General features: G+C 40.6%; 1 protein-coding gene across 2 annotated transcripts in view; it reads right to left on the bottom strand.

Moving 5' to 3' along the window:
• Positions 1-16,275, bottom strand: part of grik2 (glutamate receptor, ionotropic, kainate 2) — a 332,322-nt gene that overhangs the window by 64,241 nt on the left and 251,806 nt on the right. For both annotated transcript variants that reach the window (XM_056379853.1, XM_056379852.1), the window contains exons 12-14: positions 14,575-14,798; positions 7,602-7,720; positions 1,797-2,014 (exon numbers count right to left, since the gene is read on the bottom strand). In XM_056379853.1, coding sequence (XP_056235828.1) covers positions 1,797-2,014; positions 7,602-7,720; positions 14,575-14,798 — 561 coding nt within the window. The remainder of the gene's footprint in view (positions 1-1,796; positions 2,015-7,601; positions 7,721-14,574; positions 14,799-16,275) is intronic.

Here is a 16,275-nt window from a genome sequence, read left to right as displayed (position 1 = left end):
AGCCACTTTTATGGGATTTTGTTGAAGGTATGAAACATTTGGAGCAGAACTTTGCTATTTTGCAACATATTCTCACACAATTGTGCATCCAAACAAGTGAGAAAAACTGGCATTATCCTGTATATGTATACCAACCCAGCCCATAATGCATAAATGATTTGGACAAAGTGTCTGACCTGAGGCTGTAAATTATGGCTGCAGAGGGACCTCATCACCGGTATGATTAAAAGCACATATGCTGCTTCTTACGCCGACTGTTGTTTTCATTACTTTGTGTGGGGAAATTAAAAAGAGACTGTGCTACTATCACCACAACAGTTTTCTGATGAATTGGTTTGAACGTGCTTCAGTGTGAAGACAAAACACACAAACATATTAATCACAACCGCGTCCCTGTGTGTGAACAGTACCTGCGAACACATGTGTGCTCAGTACACAGATGGATGAAAAAAGGCGTTAAAAAAAAGCTGCATCTCAAATCTGAGTGCCATTGACGAATCACATTAAGAACAAAAAAATTAGTCAAGAAATATCAAAGTTGTCAAACTTGGCTGGATCAGCAAAGCATCGTTGACATGCAGCAGGTATTCTATATAATCGTACACTGAGGGGAGTACATCCAAGGCCTTCGCAGGACAGAGCTTTTACTGCGGCATGGTTCTAGGCTTTTTCACTGGTAGAAGAAACGTTCAGCAGTATTTGATCATGGTGACACAGTGGCTCAGCGCTCAGTACTGTCACCTGTATTGGAGTGCATGTGTATTACGCCACAGCTGCAGGTCGGCTGAGTGAATCAGAAAGAGGCATAATACAGTGCACTATATAGGTGCGCTTGTGCGTAGGAACAGGGTAGTTCGGTGGTTGAAACAATGAAGTGCCAAAGGAAAGTGCTGTTCTGACGGTAAGATAAACCGCTGAAAATATTCGACATGAAGCTACATTTAAACAGATATTGGAATTTCTTTGGTGGGTGTTTTTAAAAGTGTCTAAAACACATTTTTTCCACACAGCAACACATCACTCTGCCGGCGCCCCGGTTGGCTTTTCTAACTGGGAGCACACAGAAACTACTACAGGTAATGTCCCGACTATATATGACTATAGCTCTCACAAACCCACATCAAAAAAGCTGAACTATCCCTTTAAAGCTGTTTAGCTGTAAAGATGTGTTAAAATCGTTTATTAACAGGGAAACTGAAGCTACACTTTTTAGGATATTTCATTATTTTCATTTTCAAAAGCCCTCTTATGTACTACTGTACTGTATTACTTATTATTTTCCTTGAAATGAGAAAATAACATGAAAATTTTGTTAGAGACTTCCCCTCTAATCCCCCTCCTCTGATCGTTGTTTGAGGACTTCTTTTAATTCGAACCCCTGTGATTAGAGGTTTCTTTTCTGTTTAGTACAGCAAACATAAGAACGATTTCTTTAAAGTGGCTTTCAGGTTGAAATTTTGGTTTTATGTAATGTGGGATACAATGATATAAACTAGAGCCAATACTTTTATTAACTCAGTGGTTACATGAGGTTGATCACTCTCGGAAATAACCCTCTTCTTAGAGTTTTAGTGTCTGTTCCATGTTGAGAAAAAAACTAAACTTATTTCTAGTGTAAAATGAGCCTTATAAATCTAGTAAAACTCATCATGCAGCTTTGGCTTATTTACTATTTGCAGCAAACTAATAACCGTATCAAACTTTAACCTTGACAAAACCATATGATGCACCTGTAAATCCCAGGATCATACAAAAGACTAATGCATTTGGTTTAATAAGATCAGGTTGTAACTCACCTTGAAGAAGGTCATTGTGGAGCCGTCCTCTACCACCCCATATTCTATCTTGGTCTGCTTGGCCAGGTCGTCAGCAGAGTCAATGGGCGACTCCATCCTCTCCACAGTGAGGAAGGCAGCCAGGTTTGCCGTGTAGGAGGAGATGATGATGAGCGTGAAAAACCACCAGATTCCTCCTACAATTCTGGTGGAGAGGGCTTTCGGCATGAGCTCAGATCCTGAACGAGAGGAGCAGAGGAGGTGGGGTGAGGTCTGGTACAGCACTAGGCTGGAGAGGGGGCAGCACCCAGGCTAGGCCTCTGCATCTGCAGCCTGGATCACACACTCAGACACAGACACAGACACACAGAGTGGACAGAGTGGGCTGGCTCATGGTTGGACCTGGTGATTGTTGTCAGTCGTTGCAGTGTACCCTGGACTGTCTGTCCTTACTGAGCTGCCTCTTTCACAGCTAAGATTTCCATTCTCTTTAAATTCAAAATGTAACACAAAAAACTGCCAGGAAATCGCACAGGAAAATTCATTTGTACGTTCTTGTGACACAGGTGCCTCTGTTAGCTTGGTGACATAGTGACTACTTGGCAGGGTAGTTGGCAAGCTATTGCCAACTAGCTAACCCCCATGCTAGCTAGTCAGAAACAACTTATCTTTGAGAAGGTTGCCAACCAAACTGCCTCGGTTGTAAACCAGATAAATATTTAACACAGTTTACTGAAGAGACTAGTAGCTCTGTTTTACACCTGGCGCAAAGCGCAACGCAAGTGTCTGATGCAGTTGTCATTTTCCAGTCCAGCGCCCATGTTGTTTAAATAGCGAATACACGTGGGCCCATCTGGGCGCCCATAGGTGTGTTGGTCTTAAAATGAGGTGTGGTCAGGAGCATTGGTGGTGGACTGTTATCTTGAGGCAGCGGAAAGTTGTGGAACTGACCAACAAAAACCTGGTCTGAAGTCAGTGGTGCAGTACTTCACTGTCAGTTTAAGGACCATTATCAAGAGAGTAAAATGCTGCTACATAAGCAGGCGCTTTAGACCATGCATGTTGGACTGTTAAAAAACAGCCCTATGTCTACCATTTAAGACTGTGATCTTACAACTGTCTACAAAGCATCTTTTGCAGTGCACTGTATTGTCACTGTCACTGGTGGTCATTGGTCATTGTTGATTGTCATGCTTCAAAGGGTTGGGCTTTGCTTAGTATGAGCTGGTCCAGGGGAAGACATCAGGAGAGTGCTTGAGTAGAGAGTGGCATACTGCAGATAAATGCAAAGAACAACTTTCAGACCATGATGGAAAATAAAGATTAACCGTTATCCCTTAAGTGTTTTTTTTTTTTTTAGATTCAGACCAGAATAATCAGCCCAATTACACAGTTGAGTGAGCGACACTGCAGGGAACAACTAGTCAAGCACAACAGCATTTCAGGTGAGGCATGCATCCTTTTCTTGTTGATCTACAGCTACAGGTATTTAGGATGTGTGATGGCCTGCCACAAGGCTTCATGGTAATGAATGCCTTCAACAAACACATTATTTTACCAGTACAACAATGACAGTAGACTCTGATATAACAAGGTTTTATACATCGAATTGAACACAGATTCTTTAGCTATCCAGTCCCTAAAAACCAGCCCTGACAAACTGGTTAGTAAATGCTCAACAGCATGAAGTCCACAAAACGTAAACTATGCTCTAAGATCTGCATTGATTTACTTTGTGCCTGTGAGTGACTCCATTGACTGCAGCACTTCTATTAACTGAATTGATTTTGTTCAGAAATGTTGCAGCCACAAACGCTGGTTTGACCAGCCAAATACTTTCTACACGGAGTTGTTTAGCTTAGCACAGCATTTGTTACTTTCACTATTTCAAATTCTACACAGTAGAGTGCACAAACTCTTCAGTTAATTTTACTGTTTTTCATTCAGGTTTCATGAAGAATTTATGCAGAGCATAAAGGAGCACATGTGCATGGGTAGAATGAGAGTGAGGTTTGTTGTCCAGTTGAAGGGAGGTGGGCCTGGCCTATAGCAGGACTATTCTACTCAAGCTGCTTAAGCAATTGAAAGCTGGGATTTTGCGCACTGACTCAGACGGAAAGCTGACAAAGAGTCAACGAGATAGGAGGATAAGATCTCTGTGCTCCACTCCCTTCGTGTGACACACAGTCAGCACGCTCAGTTGTAATCAAACTTTCTTTCTTTCTCGCAGTTCTCTGAGTGAGCTGTCTAGCAGCAGGAGCACGATGCTAAACTGTTAGCCCACTATTACCACATATAGTGAATGCTAAGAAGCTTTGCTTAACATACAGTAATTTGTGATACTGTCAGACTGCATATCATTAGATCTCAGTGCTGCATCCCACATGGTCAAACACAACATATGACTAGACAAGTTATAAACCTGTGTGGGATTTGTGGTACATTCCTAAATTGTTCCTGAATCCAGTTTGAAGGACTTTGTGTCTGAGCAAACAAAAATGTTGTGGCCTCTTCTGTATAATGCTCCCACTTGTTCAGAGTAGGACCACAATTGTGGCAACATGCAGCTCATGCAGTCAAAGCTAAACACGGAAAAGTAGCATTCAGCTTTTGTGCATCACATATTGTATCTGAAACAAACCAAAAGCCTAAAAGTCTGTGTAGATTCATACTAAAACTGTGTATGCATGAAGGCAGGAATATGGAGACTCATTCTTTTCATCAGATTGTACACAAGCCCCATTTCCTGTTCCACAGTTAGACAGAAATGGATGTAGAAATGGCCTTAAACATATGTTTGCATATTGATACTTGTGCCTGCTCCACTACTCAGTCGACCTGTAGGTGAGAGGAACGGCGAAGAAATGCACTTTTATGGCATGTGTTGTACTGAGGTTCTCCAACAGCACCGGTTGGGCAGCTGTCATAATGCACAACTTTTACACATGGCTGTGGCTTTTTATAGTGGCCATACCATTAATTTATCACATGTATGTGTAAACCATCATCACTGTGATGATCAACAGAAATGTAAAGCGCTCAATATGACACAGCTTAGAAAGCTACTTCACATTGGACATTTTTAACAATGGCTCAATTTACAATCAGAAAAAAAGGCAAAACAAGGTTTTAAAGGAGCTATTTGTACGTTTTGCTATTGCTACATAGCCAACGTTTCCGCCAACAGCTGTTGACTTAAGACATTGATTGAAGGTTAAGTAAAGGTTAAATAGCACTTGTGCGATTTAAACATAGGGGCCCCCTTGATGGTATTGTCATAGAGGACCCTCAAAAAGCTAAGGCTGGGTTAGGCTACTAGCAATAAAACAATGGTCTTATTGTCTACGTTATAAATACACAGTCTGTTTCACCTCTCATTAGCCACCAGCCATCAACACTGTCTGGCTCAGTGACGGCAGAAAAGTCAACCAGGACGGCCACTCGCCACCCACTTTGTCCATTCATCAAACCACAACCAAGAACAGAAATCAAGGAAACAGACATGAACACAAACACATGGTGTATTCATCAGTACTGTCAGCAGTGAATTCTGCTTGTCCTGTGTCGGTCCCATGGCAAGCTATCGAGTGCAGGTTTGTTTAAAAGTGAGACGTGTTACCATGTTAATCAGAGCTTCTGATCGTGATCCACCTCAGAAACCAGAACAGAAAAGAGGGACGACCCACTCAGAGAAGCGAGCGGAACCCAAACAGAGCCTGGTTGGGGCTGACTGTCATGTACCCAAGGTAACGTCATGACCAAACAGCACATCCCACAGTTTTCTGGGGGGCGCTGCAAGCCACCAGGCAGGGGAGCCTCTCTACAGTGTAGACCAGCACAGTGCCATGCAGACACTGTGTGTTCATCCAGTCTAATCCCACAGCCTTCTGGCCCTCAACCACATCTTCTCAACTGGTCAACCCTCCATCTGTTCTGCTGGATGTTCAAAGAACACTCCAACACACTGACTGCATCAATAGCTAAAGACATTCACATGAATCTTGACCATATCCTTGTTCATTAGAAACAGGTTTATACTCAGTGTTAATAGAATCTTTTGGGTGGTTTTTGTCATGGGCGACATTACAGTTTAACAAGTTCTCAGATAATTTAAATAATATCTCTATTTTAGGTGTCAGATAAATAAAAATCCGTGGAAAAAAGTTAGTAACTTGGTAGTAACAGTAATTTAGGGATATTAGTAAGCATGCATTAAAAATAAGTCATAACATGCAGCCAGCCAACAAGAGATAAGTTATCAGCTACAAAATCCTAGGAAAGACTGAGAGGTCTGGACTCAAGGGTCACTTTACCCAAAAACATATTTTGTCCTTTATCTCTAGCGGTACCTAGTCATTCAGACATTCCAGTTTATATTTGTCCAGATCTGGAGACCGGTGCCAATTTATGAGATTTCACCCCTAAGAAGACGCGTGTTCTGATTCTGATTATCCACAGCACCTGGAAAACTGTTTCTGAAAAGAGATTTTGATAATGATTTTTTTAATGTAATCTACATGGCATTCATTTTTTTCCTTTTTTGTCAAGTTTAGAAAGGAAATGGAAGCGTAAAAATAAAAACACTGTAATAATAAAAATAACTCAAAGTCCACTTACTAGATCTGGCACTTTCAACCACATTTCATGGAGTTGCTCACTTGCCATCATGTGCCATCAGCAGGTGGAGTATACTGTATTCAGTCACTGAGAAATACCATGATATATAGTTGGCAGCTCTTGAAAAAAGCTCTGACCTGCATTTTTTGATAAGAATTGGACAGATTGACTTTGAACAACTTAAATACATTATATTTATTTATTTATTTTGATATATCACATTTCATTTTTATATCAGAATTCATGAATTTTAAAAGATACTCTTAAAATTGAGGTTTTGAAATTGCACCATGTGAAATGACCTCCTGGGAATTTAATCAATAATAATAAATCAAAATACATGAATTCAAATAGATATTTTTCATAGTAAAATATGTCAGTGCTATAAATTCAGTGGTATCTAAATTTCAATGTTCCTTTGTGGTTGTGAGCACCACAAATCAGATTCCTTTCTCCTTGTTTTAATATTATATTGAAAACCTAGATACAGTAACTATCTGCATGGGTAGAGACAACGCGAGGTAACAGAGATTTATTTTTTAAGTTTCAGGTGAACTGACCCTTTAAAGAAGCTTTGACTGTAGCAGCGCTGGCTCCAATCCATTGTTCAGATGCAAGACAGACATACAGTATAAACCATGCTTTCCAGGCCCTACAATCATCACTACCTGCTATATTGTCAGTTGCTCGGAATAAATGCTTATTTAAAAAATGCAACATATCTCCCATTGTGACAGGCAATGTAAATGATAGAAGCCATTCCAAGATTTTTTATTTGTTTTTTTTTTTTGGTTTTCTTTGGTTGCTCTTTTTTTTCTCCATCTAAAAGATGCCAACTAGTTGAGAAGATATGGCATCGGTTTGGCAGAAGGAAGTAAAACCAAACAGGCAGGGTAAGCTGCTCATTCACCCATCTGATTCATCTCAGGTACTCTGTGTGGGTACACTTACCTGTTCAAATGGCTGTGAATTGGTGGGGAAAGGAAGGAAGGAGTTAGGGGGCAGGGATAAGGAGAACATGCGGGAGCACCATCCCCATTCACTGATCACATCACTCAAATCCCACCTGGTCCATTCTGCTGGACAAAACCAGTGAAGCATCTAGCTACATGCACAGAGGCCCCCATGCATGGTCATGGTCAAAGAGCAAGTTGACCCCAGCAAAAAGTGGGACTTGTACTAGAAAAAGTGGCAGGCAGAGGCGTCTACCTTGCTGCATGAGAGCTCCAACTCCGAACCAGAAACTATTTAGCAGGGTGAAATTGTTTTCCACTACATCCGACTCGGGGTTGCAGGGGTGGGGGTTATACCACTCGTAGGGACTAAACCTGTGACGATTAACAGAGAACAAACACATACACACATATAATTTTACTGCAGCCGCATCAAGAAACAAGTGTGCACTATAAGAGAGACCGAGAGCGGTCATCCTACCTGGGGAGACAAGGAGAGAAAACACAGTTTAATTAGTCATACAGAATGAGAGAATAATAATCAATAAGCATTGTTTTCCCTTCATGTTCCTAGCTCAGATTGTTATGCTTCTGACTGAATTAGTAAATTAAGAGTTTATTACATGAATTACTATAAGACGCTGATTTATACAGTCAAAATAAAGGCTCAAAAGACTACTTGTCTGAATATCTCTTGTGTGATTTTCGATTTTAATAATAATACAATACATTGGGGGGGGGGGGTGTCTAAAATTAACACCACTCATATTGCAAAAGCGGCTTCTCATGTGGGCGTGCTCATATCAAAGGCAATTCCCTCAGTAATTTAATCGATGGGGTCTGAAAATAACTCCATTGTCAGATGAGAAAAGAACTAATAATCCTTATAATCTCGGTGAAGCATTAATATTCAGCAGATCAAATGGTTCATTCCCATCATGCCCATGCTAGCCGTGGCACTCCTCCACACTCAGCACACTCCTCAAGCAGAGCCATTTCTCATTTACTCATGTTAAAAGTGACATTACATTAGTAAAGGTTGATTGGTCTACAATTAAGCATCCTGACCTGATTTGGGTGGTGCTGGAGTGTGTGTGTGTGTGTGTGTGTGTGTGTGTGGGGGGGGGGGGGGGGGGGGGGCATGATTTGGCTAATCAAATTGCACTGCATAATGTAGACTTGTAGCAGTGCTGGAAGTCAAGAATGATAACCTCGAGTGGATGTGACATCTGCATGGAGGACAATCCCCATGAAGCTGCTACACCCATTCTGATCCATTCATGTGTACTACACAGTAGTATTGTGTTATATACTGCAATATACGAGTCTATATGAAGATGTGTGGCTATATCGATAAACTGACACCATCATAACTGTACCTTGTCATTGACTAATGGGCTTTGCTTATAATGTGGATAGCAGCGGCATTCCTTTTCACCCCTACAATACTCAGGAGGATATTGAGCAGTGTAGCTCAAGGACCTCTCAATGTCCCCTGGTTTCTGCTTTGAGAGAATCCTTGGCCTTAAATCAATCTATGTGCTCACTCACTCAATTTGGCCCACATTTGCTTGCTTGTCAATTTGTAATGCCAAATTGAGTTCAGCTGAACTGCAACCTTGCTGTGGTGTGTGTGACTATGTGACCCAATCCCCTGCACAGAGGTCTCTGAATATGTTTCCTCCAATCATGTGTGAATAGCCAATTACCATTCACCGTGAACATGGATGAGCGAAGTTGTCATCGGTGCTGTGCTGGGTTATGGGAGTGGCTGGCTGGCTGGCCTGCTACTGGTTGGGTCAGGGAATCCTAAACCAGGGGCGTTTACAGAAGACAACACAGCTTAACCTGTCTCTCACTGTAGCACTGCTTGGCCTTTCTGCTGTCATTCTGATCCAATTACATTGCCCTTACATTATCTCAGGTCATCTGCGCTCCAGAGAGAGAAACTTTGAGCAAGGTCAGTGCAGAGATAAGCTCGGACAAAAAAAGCGAGGATTTCAGCAGCAGTGCAGAAACAATGTGAGGTGTTTATCTTCCCACAAGGGCAGTGTCATCCTGCAGAAAACTCCAGCGATTAGACACATGATAACACCAATGTCAGGGGAGATGAATCAACACAGCTGCTCTGCCACAGGATGATTGACTTTATATGTCCACACATGAACTGAAGATAGATTCTGCAGCATCTAATAAAGGAACACATTCTTCGGATGATCATTTTCCGAAGCATGTTTTACTTTTTTCTTTCTTCTGTAGTTTTTATTTTTATTTATGTAACAGTTTTTTACACATCCTACACTATTATTGACTTTTAAAGCTCTTCACAGCCTCTCTCCGAGCTGTATATCTGACCTCTGAACAGCATATGAACCAGCCTTTGGCCTGAGCTCCTCGGGCAGAGGTCTGTTAGTTGTTCCTGAGGCGAAGCTAAAAGCCAGAGGTGCCAGAGGTTTCACAGTCAGAGCCTGAAACTGTGGAACGAGCCGCCTGAGGAGATCAGCTCAGCAGAATCACTGACCTCTTAAATCTCTTCTCAAAACAAACTTTTATTGTAGCGCTTCACTTCTTTTTACTTAATCATATTTACTACTTTTCCTTCCATTGAAAACATTTTATTCTTTTTGGTTTTATGGGTTTTTACTGATCGCCCTCTTGCTGGTGACACTACCTTTGGTTTATTTGCATTAATAGTAAAACACTTTTACTGTACTCTTTGAATCATGGGTTTAGAAAAGTGCTCTATAAATAAAGATTATTATTATGATTATGATTATTATTATTATTATTAGTAGTAGTAGTAGTAGTATTTTCTTTGAACAGGTCACAGCAAAAAAAAATCGTTCAGACAGTCTGAACAAAGATGCAGGAAAAGTGAAGTTTGTTCATCCAAATTAAACATAGAAAAGCAGCATTTAGTTCCTATGCAACACAGAGCTGGAGAAATGTTCACAAGATATGAGACCAAATCTGATGACTTGTAAATCAAGTCAAATTAGTTAATTAGCACACTTACACCTTTACTTTTCTGTGAATCTCTTCTTAATTTCTTTTAAAATCATTTATGCCCTTTTAATTTATGTTTTATTTCCCGTTGTATTTCTTTGCTTCCTTTATGTGTGAAATATTCTATAGAAAATAAACTTGTCTTGCTTTGCTGTGCATTGGTTTTTACTTGAGGAAACCACTGGTTTCCAGTAATTTCACTCAGAGGACACTTGGAACGTGCAGGAATAAGATAAACCACATGTGCAGAATGAAAGCTGCGCTACTCCCTGATTGGTCATAGAGATTTAAAAACATACAACACAAAGGTGCGGCTTGGAAAATGCTCAACAATAATGATAAGTTCAGGCTTAATAATGTGTTGTACATTGGCTTATCGGTGACTTTAACGTTTCACCAGTACATACAACAGTGGGGTGTGTCAGCTCTGGCACATTGTACATGGCACTATCTACACAGGTGTGACTGTATTTCCCATTGGACTGACACTATATTTTCATCAAATATCATCATCCTCCAACTGTAATATAATGACACATTTTGAAAAACCTCACATCAACTTATTTTTGGAATGTATCTATTTTCACAGTTATTTCTTTTAAAGCCCAAATGTAATTGCAATTGTTAACCACGTCTTGAGTTTCAGAATCTGAGATTTTGAGGAAAACTGTAAATGTTCTTATTCAGAACTTCCTACTGAGAATACTGCAACGGATTCAGAAGAGAACTGGGGCTGTGCTTTTAACATGAGCACATCGTCCAAAGACCGATGACAGGCAGATTACACTTTGATGTGAGGGAAGAAAGACTTTGCACACAGAGAAATAGTCTAATTCAGCAAGACAAGAGAGAATTAGATGTAAATATCATGAGTTATAATTATTTACGTTCTGATCGATTAGTCAAAGCTTTGCCTCCGCTTCTCACTTGTCACTTGATAATTCACTTCATGCGGATGATGTAGGGAATTGGATTCTCCAAAGTGTAAGCAGGTGATAATGCACAGGCTTTATGTGTGATGTACTATAGAGGGTGGTTTTCAGCAGCTTCATCACCTGCGCCAGAAGCACCGGCAGTGCTGTTGTTGCCATTAGAGTGAACATAAAAACAATATCAGTCATTACATAACATTAACATCAGTAACTGGAGATATCAAGGCAGGTGGCAGTGCAACACAGTAATCATGTGGTTTCAACTCTGCACCCATAGAATAGAATGGTGAATAGACCTCCACACTGCTGCTCTAACTCTAGCACTGTGTGTGTCAGTCCTCGTGTCCAGTCTGTCAGTCTATCACTCATGCAGTCAGTCACACAAACACAAGCATACATAGATAAAATGTGTAATGTGTACATACACACATATGTATATATATATACACACACACACACACACACACACATAAAATATATATATATATATATATATACATATATATACATATAAATGCACAGTGGAATTAAACCTTGTAGTATTAGGTCTTGTCTGTCGAATTTACGAGCTACACAGTTTGGTCTCACAAACTTTTGTGAAATGAGTGTTGATTATTCCACATACAAACGACGTGAACAGGACGTGAGAGAAAACACTTCTCCACCATGAAAGGATTCAGTGGACGACGTTGGACAAACAAGGAGATTTGATTATTAGTATCATTATTATTATTATTGTTATTAATATTATTACAATTATATTGTTTTATGCAAATGCCTGAAAACAATCATATAAAACGTAACTTTTCCACGTATTTAGTTGATTTGAACACTCAACCATAAACAACGACATCCTAAGACAAAAAAACATTTTCATTTTTTTTTTGTATGATCAGAACCATAAGTTTTCACTTTGACCTGGTCCTATGGTGACTTCACTCATTTAGCCCTTGTTCTATTTAGCCATGACTAAGATTTGTTATTATTATATCCAGTTTACATAGGGACCATTTCTTGGGTAGAAGGTGGTTTAAATGAAAACTGTTGAAGTTGCTCTCTGTGCCTTTCGATTTGTGCCTTTTGAATTTCTGTGGTGAGCATGATAAACTAAATTCCCCATCTAATTTATCGTGCAAAAAAACATCAAACCAAATATCTCTATGGCTCCATACCAACAGGGAGAGTCAGAAGATACCTGACATGTAAAAATGTTATTGGTACATAATCCTTTAACAGGGGGGAGACGTAATCTCCACAGGTTCTGTTCAGAATACATAATCTGCCTTTAGACTTCTCATTTCAGGAAAGTCTGTGAGACTGTTATGTGCTACACAGGGAAAAACATGCACCTGTAGCCCAGCATGCATCTGTGTGTACAGGAGAAAAGACAGAATAGAGTGAAGGGGGATTTTATACACTTACCCAAACACTTACATATTGTGATATTAAATACAGATAGGTGCATATTCTGAGCCAACTTAGATGACAGTTGCTGCTTTTTATTCTCTTGTGTGATCATATCGCCAGTAACATCGGAAAACAAGTGTGTTCACGGTAAAACTGTCAGGTCATGGCTGCAACGGAGCCGATGTCTCCCAAAAGTTTTAGAGTCAACACAAACCTTTCTCTCTCTTTTTTTCTTCACCGTGCTTCAAACAGCCGCCACAATAAAAGAGCCACTAGATCAAGTGAGTGAGCCTTCAGAAAGTATGGGCCTAGTTTCAACAGCTGGAAGGATTTGTCTGAATAAAGACAACGGAGGAAGGAAAAGACAACCGGCACAAACAGTGTGTTGTATCATTTCACCAGCCGATGCTGCACAACCTAACTGTGATGGACACAAAACAAAGTCACATAGTACTGAGCGGCTTGTATCTATTAAAGATAAATACAAAACACCTTCCTGTCTATGCAGCAGGGTTTGCTTAGGTCAAAGAAGCAGAAGCTAGAAGCAGGTACAGTAGGAGTTCCATGGGGTCTACAATCCTCCATCCAGACTAACCCTCCACAGAATGACTGCATCCACCAACTTAAACTAGCCCTTATATACTGTGCGATTCCAACTCTTTTCTGTGGACAATTTCATTTCCAAACAATCCGGCCTAAATAAATAAATAAATAAAAACATAATTTCTACAACTCTGAATGAATCCTGGAACCCTGTACGTCTCCAGACATTTTCACAGCGAGCATGTTTGGAGCAATGTATTTAAACTCGGCAGCACTCCCTCCTTTGTTGAGTTGAGTTTCTTTGAACAAGTGCAATGTCATTTGAACTTGGGTGGCACCGATTAACTGCAGTGAGAGACCTGAAATTGCAGGTCGTAGCCCCACTTATAAGAGAACTTTGATGCAGTCCTTCTAGAGTGAGAAAAGCAATCCAAAGCAACTACAGAAAATAAGGTTTCAGGGAAAGACCTTTCTGCACAAAGCAGTCTGAACAGATATATGTGAATATATCTTCATGGAATCTCAGCTGTTATGGACCCCAGAGAAGGGGAGTCATGATGTCATCCAAAGCAAAGGTGACAGGGACTGGAATCAGATTCAACTTCTCCGACATGTCTGCTCTGGGGATAGTGTCTCATACGAACTGGAATGTGTGGAGCAGAATAAGCAGAATTAAAGTGATCAATCACATCTCTGAATCAAAGTCGTGTTTGAGACAAGGTGAAGGGAAAAAGAGAAAAGAAAAGACAGCATGAACTCTGAGACACTGGGGACAGTGGGGGGGTGGGGTGGGGGAGGGGCAGCAGCCGTTCACATTGAGCTCAACATATCCCACACACAAACACTTTCATACACATATGAGTGCACAACCTTCAGATACATACAACCCTGAAACGGCTGATTGGTCTGCAGCTTGTCTGTCTACGCTCTATTCCCGTGTATGTCTGCATCTATGGAGGTTTTTTCTTTACTAATACCAATCTGGGTGGAAGCAGGCCAGGAGTAACCTAGAAACAAGATACTCTCCAAGCAAATGTTAATTCTTTATCAATATCTGAGGGTGGAAACAGGCAAATATCCATGTGATCCTTCATGGCTAAACTGCATTAAACATATTAGAAGACGATGACATTGAGTCTGAGCGTTGATACATGACCACTGATTAGTGTCAGCACTGTCACTGAATGGTAAGCCTTCACTATGAGCCAGTGTGCTCAGGATGTAGATCCAGTAATTACAGAGATTAGCCTGTTGTTAGTCAGATGGGTGAGGCTGAGCAAAGGCCATTAAGCGTGTGTCTGACTGTGTGTGAAGCTGTGATCACTGGAAGTGACATGTTACCTGGCTATGACAAACAGCACACAACTGACACCCAAGTAAGCCAGCAGAATATACATCCAGATATCAGGCGAGAGGGGGTTGAGGAAGGAGAAGACCCCAGGGTTGGTCCCGTTGGGCTTGCGGTACAGTATACTTATACCCAGCGTCATGAAGGGCTTGGAGAAGTCAATAACCTTCTCGCGCACGTATGTGATGGCGAGGGGAGCCACTGCCAGATCAGCTCTCTGTCAACATGAAACATAAAAGGAAAGAAGGATAGGCCATAAGTCAGGAGAAGAGGAAGCATTTAGAGGCAATCAAATTAAGAAAACAGGATCTTTACACACTACAGAGTCTGTCCTGAGGCACTTAGCAAAAAATTTAAAGCCCTCTTTCTCTCTGCACCCATCAAGTACACTCTCAATACTAAACTCCCCTTTTTCTCTCTGGAGCCTAAATCACAGCATCCATTTATTTTCTTTAGCTGCTTTCTCCATTTGTTAGGATGGCTGTGAGCTGTAGGCTCGCACTCTATGTGGAGAGTGATGGGAGTTATGGAGACATGCAGGACCAACACAAAAAGAACATACCTTTACTGTACTAATCGACCTGATCTACAGTTTCTGGACTGTAAGAGGGAATGAACATTATGACTACAATTCATTTTGGTTTCTTTCTATGATCTAGCTTTTGATTATTAGGACAAAGTCTGGGCCACAATATTCTTCATTATGTGTATTATGTGAAACAGTCAAGTACAATGATTGTAAAAGGCCTAACATGATGCTTTGGCATTCAATGGTGCAATGGCGTAGCATACTCTCAGTGATATAGTGACAACATCATCTACATCATCTGCTGCATTCTGGGTACATGTACCGTGACTTCTGCAGCTGGTGTGTTTCCCTTTAATCATCCATGGTACAATGACTCAGTGTGCTTTTAGTGATACAGTAAATCCCGGTGAGACTGGAAATAGCTAATGTATCAATAATTAATTAACTAATAACTCATTTGACAGCCTGGAGATACTTCTGAAATCGACACTGTAGGTGGTCAATAAGAATGCGTATAGTATCAGACCAGCTTCACAAGACCAGGGTTTTGTGTTTTTTCTTAATGCTTGATCTTTTATTGTTTTTGTTTTTTTTTTTAAATAGAAAAAATGAGATGGTGCTTTTTACTTAAATACTGATGCAGATACTTATACAAGAGAAAGAAAAGAAAAGAAAAGAAAAGAAAAGAAAAGAAAAAAAACGGTCTAGAGAATGGGCTGAACATAAATCTAGTTCAAGCCATCTGTACAACACAGCAATACATAAAGTACATGAAGGAAATAGGTGGTTTATGTTACTTTGGGAGTATGACTAAGGATTCTAGGGAAGATTGGTATTTTGTGAACAACGTCCATTATGACCTTCCACAATTATTGCTCCTCATTATAAACTTCAGAGAGGTTAGACGCAGCTCCCTCCATGGAAATTGTCTCTAGGAAAGTTTGAAGCCCCAGTCCCTCTTTCAGTTGATCTGCGTTCTTCCAGTTTGTTGCTATCAGTCTTTTAGCTGTCATGCATCCAGTTGTTAAAATTTGTTTGTTGTGTTCCTCCACCAGTGTATTTCAGAAGGCACATTGCAGGATCACAGTGAACAGTATAGCCAACGATCTTTCCCAGGGATTGAGTAACATTTTCCCAGAAGGTCTTAACGTTAACACAAGCCCAC

This window comes from Seriola aureovittata, chromosome 7 (assembly GCF_021018895.1).
Source record: "Seriola aureovittata isolate HTS-2021-v1 ecotype China chromosome 7, ASM2101889v1, whole genome shotgun sequence".
In the NCBI taxonomy this organism is placed as follows: domain Eukaryota; kingdom Metazoa; phylum Chordata; class Actinopteri; order Carangiformes; family Carangidae; genus Seriola; species Seriola aureovittata.
The sequence above is the reverse complement of the archived record's forward strand: the minus strand, read 5'-3'. Positions and strand labels throughout refer to the sequence as shown.